The sequence below is a fragment of the Hippoglossus hippoglossus genome, chromosome 17 (genome assembly GCF_009819705.1).
Source record: "Hippoglossus hippoglossus isolate fHipHip1 chromosome 17, fHipHip1.pri, whole genome shotgun sequence".
Taxonomy (NCBI): domain Eukaryota; kingdom Metazoa; phylum Chordata; class Actinopteri; order Pleuronectiformes; family Pleuronectidae; genus Hippoglossus; species Hippoglossus hippoglossus.
Genome location: NC_047167.1, coordinates 18,639,433 through 18,655,967, shown reverse-complemented (window position 1 = coordinate 18,655,967; position 16,535 = coordinate 18,639,433). Strand labels below are relative to the sequence as shown.

The 16,535-nt window shown below is 44.3% G+C and overlaps 1 protein-coding gene across 1 annotated transcript; it reads right to left on the bottom strand.

Annotated features, from left to right (window-relative positions):
• Window positions 1-4,070: 4,070 nt before the first annotated feature.
• Window positions 4,071-11,486, bottom strand: LOC117778495. The gene is made up of 3 exons (XM_034614082.1): window positions 9,548-11,486; window positions 7,670-8,302; window positions 4,071-4,692 (listed from the first exon to the last, which is right to left on the bottom strand). Exons 1-2 carry the CDS (start codon window positions 10,553-10,555, stop codon window positions 7,781-7,783), a joined length of 1,530 nt encoding a protein of 509 aa, XP_034469973.1. The 5' UTR covers window positions 10,556-11,486; the 3' UTR covers window positions 4,071-4,692; window positions 7,670-7,780.
• Window positions 11,487-16,535: the final 5,049 nt, after the last annotated feature.

Sequence of the window (16,535 nt, the reverse complement as noted above, 5' to 3'; positions counted from 1 at the left end):
ATGAAACCACAATTAAATTCACCAAATCCAGATTTTTATTTGGATCTGCACCCAACTCATAAATATCAGTCCCAAAAACATTGTTGCTTTCAGGAATTCTTCTCTGAGAATTCAACCAAAATGATCCAGATCCACACCAAAGTTGAATGGGTTCAGGTTCTTCCTTGGGTCAAGCCCCACCCTTCCACAACATTTCACAGATGAAATAAAAACCACTTTGGCGGAATTAACAATGAATTAGACCCAGATCTTTTTTGAATGATTGCCTCTATCCTCTGATTTCTGTCTCATCTTCTAAGATCTGTTAAAAAAAATCCAAAGGCCGTTGATCTTTAACCTGTTCTATAACAAGCTGATCATGTGATGAGGGCTGGGCTGTTCCTCGGTGCTCAGCTGGTCTCCTCCTTTTTGGACCAGCGTGTCATTTTAAACATGTCACGCTGTAGAGAAGACAGCCGCTGTTTGCTCAGCTGTGCAGCTTCACACCAACATCTGGTTGGAGTCTCGCGTTAGCTTTACACAAGCATCGGCAAAGGCGGAAAAAAAAAGAAAGGCCGGCTGGCACCTTTCACTTGGCCTCAACAAATACAGTCCAGCGTACAGGTAGGTAAGGTGAGGAGAGGACGGGTTCGCGGCACACACTGAACTCACTGTGGCGAGGAGTTCCCGGATGCATCTGCACGTCGGCGGGCCGTGTTGGGAGAGGTTACCGAGGGCAGGGTTTGGAATTTGTAGGGTCATATTTCAACAAAGCGGGGGGACCACGTGAGAGCCGGCGGGGGACGTAACAAAGGAACACGCTCAGCCCAAAGGCAGCATCTTGACAGGTTGGTTTAGGCACAGAGCAGAGAAATTCCTCAGCAGTTCTGTCATCCCGTCGAGATTGCGAGCAGCGCTGAGGTCAGCCCGACGACCAGCGAGGGCGTGGAGGGCAGACACACTGGGCCACTTCCTCTCCCCCGGGGGTCACTCACACAACCGCCGGACACAGAGCTGCAACTGTGGAGAGTGAGAACGACGTCGAGCCCTGAGACAAAACACAGAGGACTTATCTTCCAGTGGGACTGATGATGAACTGTGTTTCTCTTTCAAGCTGGGTGGTATTATGACTTGGGTGGTATTTGAAGGGACGGCTCAAAGGATTTGCTCGTCTTTGATTGCTGATCCGCTGGAGCGTGTGTGTATGTTTCATCTCTTGCTTCAAACACTCGTATTAATTTCCCTCGAATTCGATTTGTTCTCTTTAAAAGGCCTTAAGGGAAGACCGCGGTCGTATCGGGAGACTCGAGACACAAAGGAGTTTTAGAAAATGAATTCCATGTGTGATCGTCTTTGTAAAAAAACACTTTGTTGACTAGAGAGAGAGAAAACAGACAATCCGACTCATTTTCATTTTGTCAGTTGCTGTTGCCTGTTTAGTTTGAAAGTTTTAGTATTTCAAGGTAACCTCCACATAAATATCTTATTTCTTTCAGTTTTGATGCAACTTTGATGTACAATAATGAGACAGTTGCTATGAGCATCTTGTCTTTTTCTTTTATCTCTGATGGTATAAGTAAGAAAAGAGTATAAGGGAACATCATAACAAAATTGTATACATTTACAAAAACTTTCCTCTTTTGCAGGCTGGTAGTTAGCAAACTAGTGGATGCCTCAGAGACAATTATTAATAGTTGGCTAAGAAATAGCAATATTTACTAAGTGTCACAAAATGATAAAAATATCGTACATCGTGGAAATTGTAGCCTTATTGATTGAACATCACACACATGTACAAATACGATAATTATCGTACGTGCGTGGCAACACTGAGCCAGCTTGAAACTTTAAACAGAGAAGAGTCAAACACCTTTTTACAGTGTAAGTTATTCTTTGAAACTAACATTTGTTCACCCTCTCTGTTGAATGAATATAACTGTAATTTAGATCCTGTTTCTAAACTATCTCAAACTTGACTTTGGCATATCTGCGCTGTTATTTCTGAATTAACATATACACCAGTACCAATATCTACAATCAGCTGATATTCTGCTGCGGTCGATTTAATATTTCATCTCAAATAAACATGATTTAAAAATCAGTTAAAATGGAATAATACAGCACTATGTCAATAAGAATATATTAATATATAACCAAAATCTGGCCACTGTGTTTTTCTAGTGATTAAAACAAACCACAGTCTTTGTTGTAATCAGTTTAGTTTGACATGTTATGATCTGAAAGCTGTTTCTCTCCCTGCCTGGCTCTGGAGGCCGCTGGGATCTGTTAGCACCTAGATGTTGTTCAGGATCAGACCCTGGCCTCAGACACAAAGACCCTGGTTGTTCAGAGAGCTGCAGTTTTTCCATCCAGAACCCCAAACAGATCAGGAAACAAATACCCCGCCGGACAAGCATCCAACACCTGCGGTACGAACTGCATCCTTCTCGTCGTGTTATTTTTGGGTGGATGAGACAAACGGGAAGTGGCGGTACTCAGAGTCAGTGCTGTTCTTGGTCTGAATCTCTGTCTGACATTCCAGAATCACTCCAGTATTTGCAGAGGCAGAACAACCAGCGGCTCAGCCCGTTTGCCTCCTGTCTGACAGGCTCCTGCAGACAGGGCGTGGAGAAAGGCCCAGACATGGCCTGAGTCAAAGCCCACCAGGCTTTATGTGCTGCACACACACGATCCAGGCCAACAGATTCTCAAATGACCACCCTGAGGATTGATGGTTGTTCTGCGATTGGGTTCATACGGCGCTCTGAACTTCTCTTATCCTCAGACGTTTGTTTTAAAAGTTTGACTCCTCAAATAAAATGGATCAAGGAATGGTCTTTATGAAAGCATTTTTTTTATCTCACTGCCAAAACAGACCTCTCCTGTGAATAACAAGTAATGTATGATTTGAGAAAATATTGATTTGACTGTATGTTTATTTATTATTAAGAAATTTTAAAACATTGGGCTATCTAGCATTACTTTCAAGTTAGTTGCTTCGAGTTATTCATCAGGCAAACATGCTAAACATGGTCTCCAATGTTCCAGCTCTTCATGTGTGAATATGTGCTGCTTCTCTTGGTTTTCTAGCTTCTGAAAAATGTATGATTTCAGGCAGGGTCATGATCATTTAAAAAAAACACCTCGGTCAGCAGTCTATGTCTTTCTTATCCTTCCCCATCTCTCTGCTTAGCTGCAGCCTAAATTTGCACTATTATTGAATCATCGCACAATAGAACAGTCCAGGGACCATTTTTCATTTTGAATGTTGCTCTAGACAAGAAATAAGTTGACAATAAACAACCTTCAGCGGCTCGTCGACTCTTTTCATTCGCCCTCGTAACACAATTACTCTCACAGCTCATCCAGGCTGCAGACACCCAGACAGTGAATGAGTGACTAAGTGGCTTTGGACAGTTCGCATGTGTCATCCTTCATCTGAACATCTCCATCAGTGAGGCAGACACGAAGAAAGACACAGTTGCCAGATTGGGAAATGGTGAAGCATCGTACCAGAAGTTTTAAATTATCGTAGTTTGAGGGAAATTATCGTACGAGATCAGAGAAGGGATGAGACGATTGGCTGGAAAGACGTCACATGAGAAAAGATGCGTAAACACAGACGTGATCCATATTTTACTATCAAGCTGATAATACGAAGTGTTACAAAATGATCAGATTATCGTACATCATGGAAATTTTGGCATTATTGATCGTACCGAGGGCTAAATTATCTCACGAATACGATAATTATCGTCGATCTACTGGCGAGGGATGCATTTTTGTCTTGTTTAATGGTGGATGAATTGTAGTGGTTCTCAGAGGGAGGCGGTGCACTCTGGTGGCAGCAGGGCCCTTTGAGAGCAGAGTGGTGAAAGTCTCAGACAAGATTTAAACAAACACTGACACAGACGCTGGCTCGACCGGCCCGGGCTGCGAGCAGCGAGCGGCCCCTGACAGAATAAGGCCACGAGAGATCACACACTGCCATCTCCAGACCGGCCCGAGAAGTATTCCTGCTTCCACTTTAACTTCTGTTCCACACAAAAGGATGCACGAATCATTTGTCAGAGTCAGGGGGTGATAAAATGCTGGCGTCATTTCCTTTATTTCTCATTAAAATGTGGGACATTCAGCAGCCAATACAACATCTCTGGAGTTAGATAATTGAGATGTCAGATTGATTTTGTATGAGAAAAGTGCAGAGGAATCTATTATATTGCAGTTTATTTCCAGCTTTCTTGTCTTGTCACTGTTTTTCCTCTTACGTCCTGTGACAACCATGGGAAAAACCGTCTAGATTATTTTAATTGTAAAATATCTGTACAACAGTTTAGATGGTATACATCTTAACACAGCATACATTAGTATCACTAGCATCCAGACTGGTGTAAGCTGCCTGACCACAGATGTTTCTTTCTTCAATTTAACAAAAATAGTAAAAAATAAATTAACACTGGCATGAAAAGATACCTTTATGTTTCTATGGGCGGTTGCAGCAGTTCACAGTTTATCTTTATTACTCTCCACTACGTCTCCAGTTCAAAGTAAAAGCATGAATCTTCAGAGAGGTCCGAGCGCCACTCGTCCGTGCTGCTGCGCTCACACACTCACAGGTCGACTCCTGGGAGAGTTTTCCCTTTGGAAATATCTCCACCTTCAGGCCGTGCTCTGTTTCCATCGGCTGACAGCTCGTCTCAGTGGCATCAGCTCCTGCCGAAAACATCATAACAAAAGAAAAACAGAGAGGGGGGGTAAAAAAATAAGAATTTAAATTCAGAACTCGGCTGAACCTCCACGAGCTCAGAGTCAGGGCTGCTCCCCCGATCAAATACTGTGCACACAACTTCTGCTTTTTCTTTTACACTTTCTACTGTACTGAAAGTAAGACATTGTGTGTGTGTGTTATAATTTTGTCTGAATTAACGTGGTATCAGGGAGGAAACTTAGCCGAGGGCAGGATAAAGCACATAAACACCACACGAAGAAGGACAACTGAAGATGAGAGGACAATTAAACAATCGAAAACCAAGTCTTAAAAACCCAAGTTGGCCCAAATATAAGATGATATTTAGAGTACCAGTATAACTATGGTGTTCTGCAGAGTGTTGCATTATGGGTTACAGTTGAAGGCTTACTGTTGCTTGCTAAGTGTTTTCATGTCCGTCTGTAGTGAGTCAGAGGTAGTAAACTTTATTTTACTGTCACATCATGATTTCAGTTGATATCGCAATTTAGTCCTGCATATTCACAAATTGCCACAGAGTACTCACACCACATCTGTGGCTCTCGGGCCCCTGCAGGTCTAAGAATTCAGGGCACAGGTTCCAGCATGGTGGCTGATGTAAATATATCTGTCCTGGTCCCTGTCGTGACTTGTGTTTCTAGTGTTTTTCTCCCTCCCCTGTGTCACTATTGAGTTTGCCTCCTGCCATCCATCACCTGTCCATCAGCTCATCGACACAGCAGTGCTTAAACCCCAGATCTTCATCACCCCTGCATGTATTTTAAATCCCTGAAAAATAATGAATAGAATCAATATATATATATATAATATCTTTGTTTTGTGCAATCACGTGAAACAATAAGTAAATTCAACAGAGCATTTTTGTCAGTGCACTGTGTAGCTGTGCGTCTGCCTCTCCATCTGCAGTGCTCACTGCTCATCTCACCACCTCCCTCCAACTCCTTCTCCTCCATCTCTCCTCTCTGTCCTCCACCTTTCCCCTGCTGGAACCCTCACTTCCTGATTCATTGTCTGCTGTACCCACAATCATCATTCAAACGTCTTTATACTGATGTTCTGCATTTGGGCTCATTTATTCAACCTAACACCGACTTTATAAACTCTACGAACTCAACATTTTAAATTCCCTCTTCATTTGTTCTTGTGCCAGTTTACTTTTCATGTAATCGTATATAGCAACATAAAGTACGTTATATTAACTGTAAAGGGGTCATCAGTGTTTATTGATGGACTCATTATTAAGACTAAGATCTACCTTAGGGGGAGCTAATGGAATCCAAATAGTAAAAAAAAACATTTAAAAGGCTGTGTGTGTGTGTGTGTTTGTGTGTGTGTGTGTGTGTGTGTGTGTGTGTGTGTGTGTGTGTGTGTGTGTGTGTGTGTGTGTGTGTGTGTGTGTGTGTGTGTGTGTGTATGTGTGTGTGTGTGTGTGTAGTACCCTTGGGTAATGGTTAAGCTACCTCCTGTGAAACTAATAAATAATAAACCAAACACAACAGTTACTCGACTCACAACAAAAAACAAGGGAGTGTTTGTGTGTCTGTGTTGCTTAGCACAAAATCTGTTGTGCCAGCCTTTCTAACACTGAACCTGCTCTGACTAATGCGGATGATTCAGGCCTTGTCGGCAGCATTGACGCTCTAAAAGACTCTGAAAGTGAAAAGAAACGACGTCGTCTCAGAGACATGCTCCATTGCACTTGCAGCCAATCAAACGCTTATCTCACTAAATGAATGAAAGCTGGAGATCAGGCACTTTTCTTCTGGCTGCCGGCCTCGACCCGGAGCTGCAGCGCCGCCGGTGCGTCTCTGCTGCAGCACGACGTGGCGGAGAGCTGCTCTGCTGTGCGGAGGTGCTCCTGTTTATATGGACGTCACAAATATACCAGGAGTTTGCCTCACTCCGTTCTGGCACGTGGCCAGGGGGATTTTATGATTAAAACCAGATTGTGCTTGCCCAACTCTGAGAGGCCAGAAAAATAGATTGCAGTAACGCATACTCTGCACAAGAGGGAAGTACAGAAACATGCAGCCTCTGCAGCATCTGCAAAGGTGGACTTTTTTTTTAAGGGGGAATACTATGTATCATGCATGTGCTGTTTAAATGTTCCTATTGTGCTGCAGGGAGTTTTTCACAGATGTCATCTTGTTATTAGTTCTGCTCCTAGTTCCGTCAGTAATGATACTTACTGAGTGTGGCATCAGAAGAGAGGTTGGATTTCTCATCATCGTCCCTCCAACAGTAAATTATTCCAATTGTGAGTCAGAGCTGTGATCATCCTGTAAACATAATGACTCCTCTTTTGTTTCACATAATTGGAGTCAAGTGGCTCGAGGGTCTCGCTGTGCCAAAAAACACTGAGCTTCTGCCAAAACTCTGAAGGTCCAAGATATGGTAAGATGACTAAGATACACTGTAAAAAAAAAGTCTGAATTATCTTCTTCTGAGTTTTAGGAGCTCGAATAAGACATGTCTCATAGATGTGTCTTAAAATATGCAATAAAGTATGTTTAGTCGTGGAATATTATCACCTCAAAATGTGTATTTCCCTTCAGCTGATCTGACCTTCCCGGCTGATTTTGAATGACGTCTAAAACAAACGGAACTACAAAAAAGGGCTTCCTTCTTCTTTCACTTGCCGAGACAGGCTCATTTTGCAGTGTAGTGAAGAAGTGGGAAATCATGTGACATCAACAAAAGCAGACACATTACGCCCCCCCCCCCCCCCCCCCCTTCTGCCGCCGCCCACACACACGCATACATCAAACAGTCAATAAACCCTTTTTTGTAACAGGGAGGAACGCTGCAATTCATTTACTGACTTTGAAAACTACGCTGCCAGTAAACACGGCGAACGTCATCAGCTGCGAGCACCGACGGAAACATCAACACTGTAAAAGTAGTGAGAGAGAAAATAAACATCCTCTTGTTATCTGAGCTCACCATGAGTTGTTCCCCTGCCTGGTCCCTTCTGACCGCCACTCGCTGCAGCAGGGTCTCATGTTTCAGGCCCCCTTGGCACCGGGGCAGACCACCACCAACCCCCAACCCCCTTCACACCATGCTGGTGCTCTGGCGGCCTCTCCCGAGGTAGGCAGGGGTCCTCGCAGGTTTGGGAGGCGGGTACGGGCCCTTGCCGCACCGCCCGTTTTGAGGGTAAGGTGGAGGCTTCTGAGTTTTTGAACTGGAGGTGCTGTTCCCAATGATGACCTTGGGGTCCAGAGTCTGTGGGTGGGGCTGTGGGGGAGTATGGGGGTGCAGGTGAGGCGGGTGGCCGTTCACACGTGGCCTTTCGTGGTTGGCATCCTTACTGTGGCTGGGTCTGGTGAAGCGGCTGGTTTTAACCACAGCTGCCATGTGGACGGGGGAGGGAGAGTTAGTCCTTAAGATGATGCGCTCCTCGACGACGTTTGGCGACGCCAGGACCGCAGCGGGCCTGTGATTGGGCAGCAGGGCCGGCCTGGTGTCACCGGAATGAGCCGAGCTGTCAGAGTTATTGGACAGCCCCTGAATGCTGCAGGGCACCTCCTCGCTGAGGTCAATACTGGCAGTGAGACGATCAATCTGCTGGACCACCTGAATGATAATAAAGAAGGTCAATACGTGTCCAAACTGCAGTGATGGAAAATAACTAAGGACATTCTGTGCTGTATGAGTCTGTACTTGTGTGCAGTTCTCAAGTTAGTTACCTGAACTTTATGTGAATTTAGTGCCACTTTATTATCCACTATATTTCAGAAGGAAATTCTTATTTGACTGTTACTTTTCAGAAAAGGAGTTAACATGGAATAAAATGATAAAAAGCAGAATATTGTTGAGATTGAACCTGTGGTTCCAGCAGATTTGTGAAGCAGGACTTTCTTATCTCTTCCCTCCCTCATCCCATGACCTCTCATTTGTCAGGTGACACTTCGGGATGAAGCTGTTGGACTAAACTATCCACACAGTCACAGGGGCTGATTTCAAGATACAAGTCCTCTTCCTCTTGATACTTGAGGTACATTAAGCTCATAAATCCTCTCTTACTTTACTTAAGTATGATTTTACTGCAGTATTTTACCCGTAAATTGAGTTTTCTTTTTCCAACACCACTGCCAAACAGTATTTACAACCACAAGCTCAGACTGTGCTAAAACTGAAGTCACAATCAGCAACTCAACCAAACCTTTTCAGAATGAAGCTGTTTTCAGATTTGCTTTGTTTTGAAACTGTCTAAATGCACAATCACCGAGATGATTTTATTTCAAATGTATATTCCCCTCGCACAGATGCATTCAGCTGTGAATCGATGCTATTCCACAGCTGCATGCAAAATGGACACTGTAAGAGCAAGGCATAATTCAGTAATAGTCTCAAGCCAGGCTTTTTTAATGTGCTGGTCGGGAGACTGCCAACTTCAGGCAGTGTTGTGCAAAAGGTCAGAGCGAATCGTTCTCAATCGCTGCTTCGGTAAGAGACCATGAGTGAGTCACAAACAATGCAGTCAGCAAGTACACACACACACACACACACACACACACACACACACACACACACACACACACACACACACACACACACACACACACACACACACACACACACACACACACATCCTGATTATGCTCTCATGCTCACTCAGACACACAACCTGTGTCTAACTGATCTGCACTGTGACTCTTTTGTTAGCATCGCGGCTTAATCGCTTTAAACGTGACGATGTCCAGTGGAGCCTCTGTGAAAGGTTGGGACATCTGCACCTGACACCGGCCATCGAGGTTAAACACCTGATTTACATCTATTCAACCAACAGGATAATAGGATAACAACGGAGCCTCCTACCTCTCTCATCTCCACGTGAACTTGCTTCAAACCCCCCAACACATCCTCCAGATCTGTCACCACTTGTCGGATCTGATCCCTCACCGAGTCCTCCCTCCTCTTTGGCTTCACCACCTCAGAAGCCTGGTGCTGGTGGTCGACGGTGGGTGTCGGTTTTGAGGTTTCCGCACTGCTGATGCCAGAGGGAGGGATGCAGGGCCCCTTCCGTTTGCTTTGGTTCAAGTGTTTTTGCGGGACTTCAGTGGGGAAGAAACCTTTGTGGGAGCCACTGCGTCCGTTGTAACCTTCCTCTGATCCACCCCTCTGTTTGCCCCAGTCCTGATGGCTATCTCTTTCCTGCCCTCCCTCAAAAACCACTGGCCTCGGTCCACAGTGGCCATTTGGCACGGGCAAATGACCCGGAGGGGAACAGTGCAGCTCCGCGTGCTGGCTCTCCTGGGTGCATTCACATCCTTCCTCTTCCTCATCCACGCACACATACCTGACAGTCCTCCTGTGCCTGTATCCTTGACCTTTGACCTGAAGATGAGGAAGAGGATGTGGCGTCCCGGCCTTGAAGGCGTGCGCCCTGGTGTCAGCCTGCACCACACAGCCACACTGTTCTCTGACAGACGGGTAGTGTCTCACCCCAGACTCCAGTGCGTAGCTCCACTGGGCAGGGTTCAACTCCCAGGGGCACACTTGGCTCAAGTCGTCTGAATGAGTGCAAGGGCCGGGCCCCGCAAACACAGGCCTCCTCTGTGGGCTGCGATGACCGCTTCTCTCTACCCTGTCCACCAAGAAACCTCTGCCTCCTACGTTTTTAACCCGAGGAGCCTGGACGTCTCTCCTGCAGTCCAGAGATGGGTGGTCCGGCTGTCTGGCTGATGCTGGTTGGTATCCCGGCCCACCGTGATGTCCATATGGCTGCTCATGGTGGACACAGTGCTGGCAGGGGCAGGGTGCCGGGGTGCCCTTGTGCTGAAGAAATCGATGGTGTCCCGCTGTTTGTGCGTTTTCTGTGTACATGTCCAAAGAAGTCCAGAGGATTGCGTGGAAAAGGCGTCAGAAAACAACTGGTTTCCTCCCCTCCCTGCTCTCTCCAGCCCAGTCATTCACTCCCTCTGTTTTCCTCATCTGCGCCTTCCCACAAGAAAACTTTTTCTTCAGCTCTTTTTTCCTTTTTTCTTTCTCTCTACCCAAGACTTCTCCCTCCCCTTCCTTCCTGTCTGTTGTTTCCCTTCTCCTTCTCCTTCTCCTTCTCCTTCTTCTGCTGCTTCACCTCTCCTGCAGTTGTTAATCTCTGCTACAGTTCTTCTCCTTCCCTGGACACCCGCTCTCCTACTTCTCCCAACTTTTTCTTACTCCTTCTTCTTCCTTACCCTGTAGCCCTCTCTCCTACACTGGGCCCCTCTCCCTCCCTCCCTCTGTCTGTCTCTCTACCTCTCCCGCCTCGTTGTTCTATCTCATTTGCTGCTGCAGGCTTCTAGTCTCTCTCTCTCTCTCTCTCTCTCTCTCTCTCTCTCTCTCTCTCACTCTCTCTCTCTCTCTCTCTCTCTGGCTGTGTATTTCCCGTTTCCTCCCCTCCCCTCTCCTGCTCTCCTCTTTTCCTCCACCTCTTACTCCGTCTCCTGCCTCTGGTTTATTCTCTCACATACTCTGCAGTACCTGGATCTGTGAGCTCCTTCTGCCTCCACCACCTGAGATCCGGGCTCCTCCGGTAAGGGACTCCATGTGGGGCTTCAGTCTCTCAGATGGTGTGTGAAGTGGCTCCTCCGCTCATTAGTCCAACTAAAGCCTTTTGCACTCTGCAATTAAACACTGTCTGGGATTCCGTGGCCAGAGACCGAGAGAGGAGGGGAGGAGAGGGGAGGAGAGACGCACCGGGGGAGGTGGGGTTTCAAGCAGCCCTCTGAGTCAAGGAGACAGAGCCACTGCTTCTGTACGAGAGGAACACTTCCATGCTTCTGAGTCGCCTTCATTTTTCTACCTCTCTCTCCACCGATTCATCCCATCCCTGCCACTCCTGCCATTGTCTCGGATAAAGTGATGTCACATCAACAGTTGAGCAAAACTTGGTCAGCATAGTAGCTCTGATTATAGGGAAGTAAGCCTCCTGCCATATAATAGCTGTTTGTGTGCTGTCAGAAATGTCAAGCTATGCGTTAAAGCCATGTTGGACTGAGCATCCATTTCATTACAAATCTATCTCTGCTATACATAACTATAATCTCTACATAAATGGGACAAAAAAAACCTCCCTCGCACAACAGTAAAGCAGGAAAAGTCCCCCCCCCCCCCCCGTCTAAAATAGCATGAGGCGTTTACGTTGCGGCACAGCGACGGAGGACATCCAGGCGTTTATTTTCAAAGAAAGCTTTGAAAACAATGTGTTGTAAAAAAAAAAAATAATAAACTACTGGGAATCACAAACATAGGAAGATAAAGAGGGTTTATGCATCCCAGCAGGAGGATGAGCAGCAGTCCAGTCACAGCTGCTGGGAAAGACTGCTGCTGTAGATGAAACGAAGCTGCAGCGACAACACCTAACACATATATAACAAACATTCTCACAGGAGAGGGATGTGAATCTATATAAAACAGGGCTGATTATAAGGAGTTAGTTAGTAAGCAAAGTTCTCAGGCATCAAATCTCCAGTGACTCTTTGGCCTCTTTGAAGAAGTGAAAAACGAGCTGTGAAACTAACAAGTTGACCACATGCAAACACATGCAGCGGTTACATGGCAACATGATCGTTCATTTGCAGTTCTGCTTCTGCTCATCTGGCAAAAATCCAACCGATTTCGTCTCAACCAGCTCCTGCAGGAAATATCTGATCCACACCCTCAACCAATCCTGAGTCAGTCTCAGCTGTCAATCATGATGTTTCACCCTGTTTGAATAGCATCTCAAAAGTCATTAAAACTAAACTTACTGGAAAAATGAACACATGCACATACATCAGTGTGATAAGAACTACCTGAAATGAAAGAAACAATCTAAGAGAAAAATGTATTTGACGTGTACCTTGACTTTTCAGATTGGTCCATGTCCCAGCTGCTAATATGGAGGAGGCAGGATTTATGACCTACACAGTCACCAGGTGGCGATCTAGTCGCTTTAGCTTCACTTTTGGTGAGTTTTCATGGCATCCATCTTTACTTTCTGTTTATGGATGGAACCTAAACTGTAAATTTCTGTGCCCTGGAATCAAAACAAGGAGCTGAAAGGTCGTAAAACATTCCACCGAAGTGCCGAGTCAGGTGATTTTTCTTTGTGGGCTCAAGAACAATCCCACAAGTCATTTGATCCAATGTTAATATAAAAATATTGATCATAGCAGCTTTAAAAATCAAGAGAGAGTCTGTTTTTCAGTTAATCGGTAAATTAAATACTTGAGAAATCTAATTACATCAACGCATTGATGCAAAATTGTTTAAAAAATCCAGTTCTGCTCACACTGACATAATGAACCAAGAGAAAGAGGCAGATACCAGACAGAAAAACCTTCCTATCATCTCTCAGCACTTTGATAGTGTCCAACCCTAGAGTACAATAGTTGAATCGATCTTAGTACTCTGCTGTTATACATATTTCATAGTCTCTTAATAAACACAGAGGTGGAGCCACCCACAATAAAATATCATCACAGGCTCTTTTGAAATTGCATCATCGTTAACTCATGAAAACTTGCACTTGTCCTTGACTTTAGCAAAATATCAGCAAAGCAGTATTTCCACCTGAGTGCGACATTTCAGGATCTTTTCCACTCCTGAATTTAAGCACTGCACTCCGACGCTTTGTAACTCATCCATATGCACACGATCCAGACAGAAAGTCGATAAGAGGAGACACGGGAACACCTCAACCTGTCATCTTAATCTCAGTATTTCTTTAATAGCGCTTCCTCAGGCTCATTCTTTTGCTACACGCTCCAGTAGAAATATCAAAAGTTGTAGATGTCATACACCCATACATTCAGATGGGTGTAGCATGTGCGTGCGTGTGTGTGTGTGTGTGTTGCCTCAGAAAGTTCCCAGCTTGTGCAGCTCTTACATCACATTTCTTTGTGTCGGCCTGCCCACTTCCCGCTTCGCTGCATGACTGCGGGGCAACCACAAAGTAGAGAATGGGAGCCACACTTCAGCACTCGCAGCTCCGTGCTCTCACATCCTTGCCAGGGTCAAGATGACCTAATTAGAACATATGGATACTTCTAAATGAGACTATAACAGGAGCTCAGTATGGTGTCGGGGAGGTGTCATATGATTTGTGGCCTATTTACCCTCTGATGCAGCATCCCATGATATGTAAATTGTTCCTTATGTTGCCGGATTCATGCAAGTTACATTGTAGGTGATATGATGGATGTTTTGTCTGTGACTTCCTCAGACTCTACAGGCACATTTTAGCCTCATTACCCCGGCTTCCAGTGGGTTATGTTGATTTTAAATTCATTTCAATGAGAGGTTTGCAATTTTAACTACTATCCCTCAGTGGGTCTGCAATCATGTTTAAATACCTTCAAGACGTAGCTTTTGCAACTGTGGTCGACTTTAAATCATGTTTAAAAACCTCACTTGCATAGTTAGTCCTTTTATATCAATATATAGTTACATTGCATTAGTCCTTATACGAGTTGAGCCTGTGTTTCTGTTCTAGCTGAAGGTTTCTATATATTAAAAGAACTGAGAGTCCCAATGGGCTCGTACACACATGCATTAGCGTGCACGCAGCTGGCAGAGCCTTTGTTGCATGTCAGCCCCGCTGCTCTCTCTTTCCCTGCTGTGAACTTTGAAGTGAAGGTAAAATGCCAGAAATAAATAGCACATATTATTATTTACCTTGTGCTGTAAAAGGAAATGTTGTCAGACCTGATTGTGTTTATATATGACTCAGAGAGTAAAACTCGTAAAAATCCCCTCGGTTTCCTGTGCTAAAAGAAGATATACAGTATGAGAGTGAGATCACAGGCTATCGTCACTATATTTGATTGGATGCAAGTTTTTGTATCAATAGCATGACAATCTTTTTTATTGACAGCATTAAGAAGAACTAAGACTACAAACATCACTGTGTGTTTTTAAATCATCTCTCAAACCTTTGTTTTACCCAATGGCTTTAGCTCACTTCTCTTTCTTACTTTATGCTTTTTGTTTTTGTTTGTCCTCTTAGTGAAACGTGTTGTAACGGCTGTTTTGAAAGGTACTTCATGAATTAAGTTGTACTATAGTAGTATTAGTATAAGCATTAGTATTATCTTCACCATCAGATGGAATTTGTTCAGCCAATATGATCAGGAAAACAATTAGAAATGTGTAAATTTCCACAAAAATGATATTTTCCTTTATTTTACTTACACCACAAACATGTTCGTCAAAACCTTTTTCTTCCTTTAATTATCAAATATTTCCAAAACAAAAACAGCTATAAACATGAACCTTATCTAAATACTAGAAAATTCTGAATTTAAATCTGAACTTTCTGATAAGTTAAACAGATTCATTTTCAGCTTTTGATATTTGACAGTTTTGGACACTCTGTTCTATGGATCCATTTTGATTGGTAGCAAAAGAGTGATCAGGTTCAATACCAGCTCCTGTTTATCACTATTCAATAAAAACCTAACAAGCTTCTTAATAACCCTCCACAACAGATTCAGCGGTGCACACTTTGCAGACACTTCACAGAAAGTTTTAAACATTTTCAGGGTCTCGTCTTGAATCGGAAACGTGAATCATTCATGCAGCGGCTCACGTCAATGCTTTAATGTACGCTGAATGTATAAAGAACAAGGAGCACCTGTGTGACACTGCAGCACTCCTCTGCCTCTCTCTCTGTACTTTCTCCTTAACCGCTGCTGCAACACTCTAATAGAGGAAATCTATGTTGTGAGTGTACGCCTGAAATTTTGCATATTCATTGCACACTGAGAGGTTTAATGAGGATGAATAGTTCCTGCGTCTGTAGATGAGGTCAATCTAATTTCACTCGCAAATTATCTCCTATTGTGTGTATTGCACTGCGATTTCCTCAGGAGCTCCCATCACCATGAAACAGACACAGCACAATGTCCGTCCTGCTGCCTTGAAATGAGATTATAGGGTTTGTGCTGAGAAATGTCCAAAACAAAGTGGTTCCTGACAAAATGGAGAATAATATCAAATACTGGCACGATTCATGCTTAGTCACGGAGACTCCCCCTGCAGCCAAGAATGAAGTGTGACTAAGGTGTCTGACTGAGAGTATGGAGCAGATTGGATGTTAAACTGTTAGAAACACCTTTAACTCCCTGCTGGACAAGGAGTACGTCATCAGGGTGGACACATGGTCCATTCAGACTAAAGAGGGGACTGTGTTTGAGGGATTTGTGTGGTAAAATAAACTGGAGAAACCAGAGGGGCGTATTTTTTTTTCCACTTGTTTCAGAGATGCCATTTAAAGTTGACACATGAATGCAGGGAATCAAAATATTGAAATACACCATGCACCCGTGTCCTGTCCAATAACCAGAGCCTCTCTCAGAGAATATGGAGAAGGAGCAGAGTTTGACCAATTCTTGTGGGATTTCTTGTTGTTATTGTTAAAGTTAAGTTTTCCTTCTCTCTCTGTTGGATGTTCACATGTGATTCAGGTGTTTAAATGTCCAAAAACCATTGAGGCAGAACTGAGGTGACTGAAACAAGTAAGAGTGGCCAGAAAAAAACTGCAGTCAGAAGAAATTCTCCACCGTGAGATTTCCAGACTAGTGACAGCGCTGAGCCCATTTTACAGAAAACCCTGTGAGATCTAACACCCGGTGAGGTCACATCATATATCAGTGCACGTCCTGATTCTAGGGAACACAATGGTTGCGTTGTTCCAAAGAGGATTATAAAACAATTCCTATTTCCCAAGCCAGGAAACCCAATTGCATCATGCCACAAAAACAAAAAAAAACCTGCTGTGTCATGCAAATCCCAGGATACATTTTTTCGGTGAGTTTTTGTGAGAAAAGGTTTAAGTTGT

Excerpts from the sequence above, each read along its gene's own strand:
- LOC117778495 (XM_034614082.1), bottom strand. The coding sequence starts at position 10,555 with ATGTACACAGAAAACGCACAAACAGCGGGACACCATCGATTTCTTCAG. Across the intron at positions 8,303-9,547 it reads TTCACGTGGAGATGAGAGAG|GTGGTCCAGCAGATTGATCG; the intron begins GTAGGAGGCTCC and ends ATTATCATTCAG.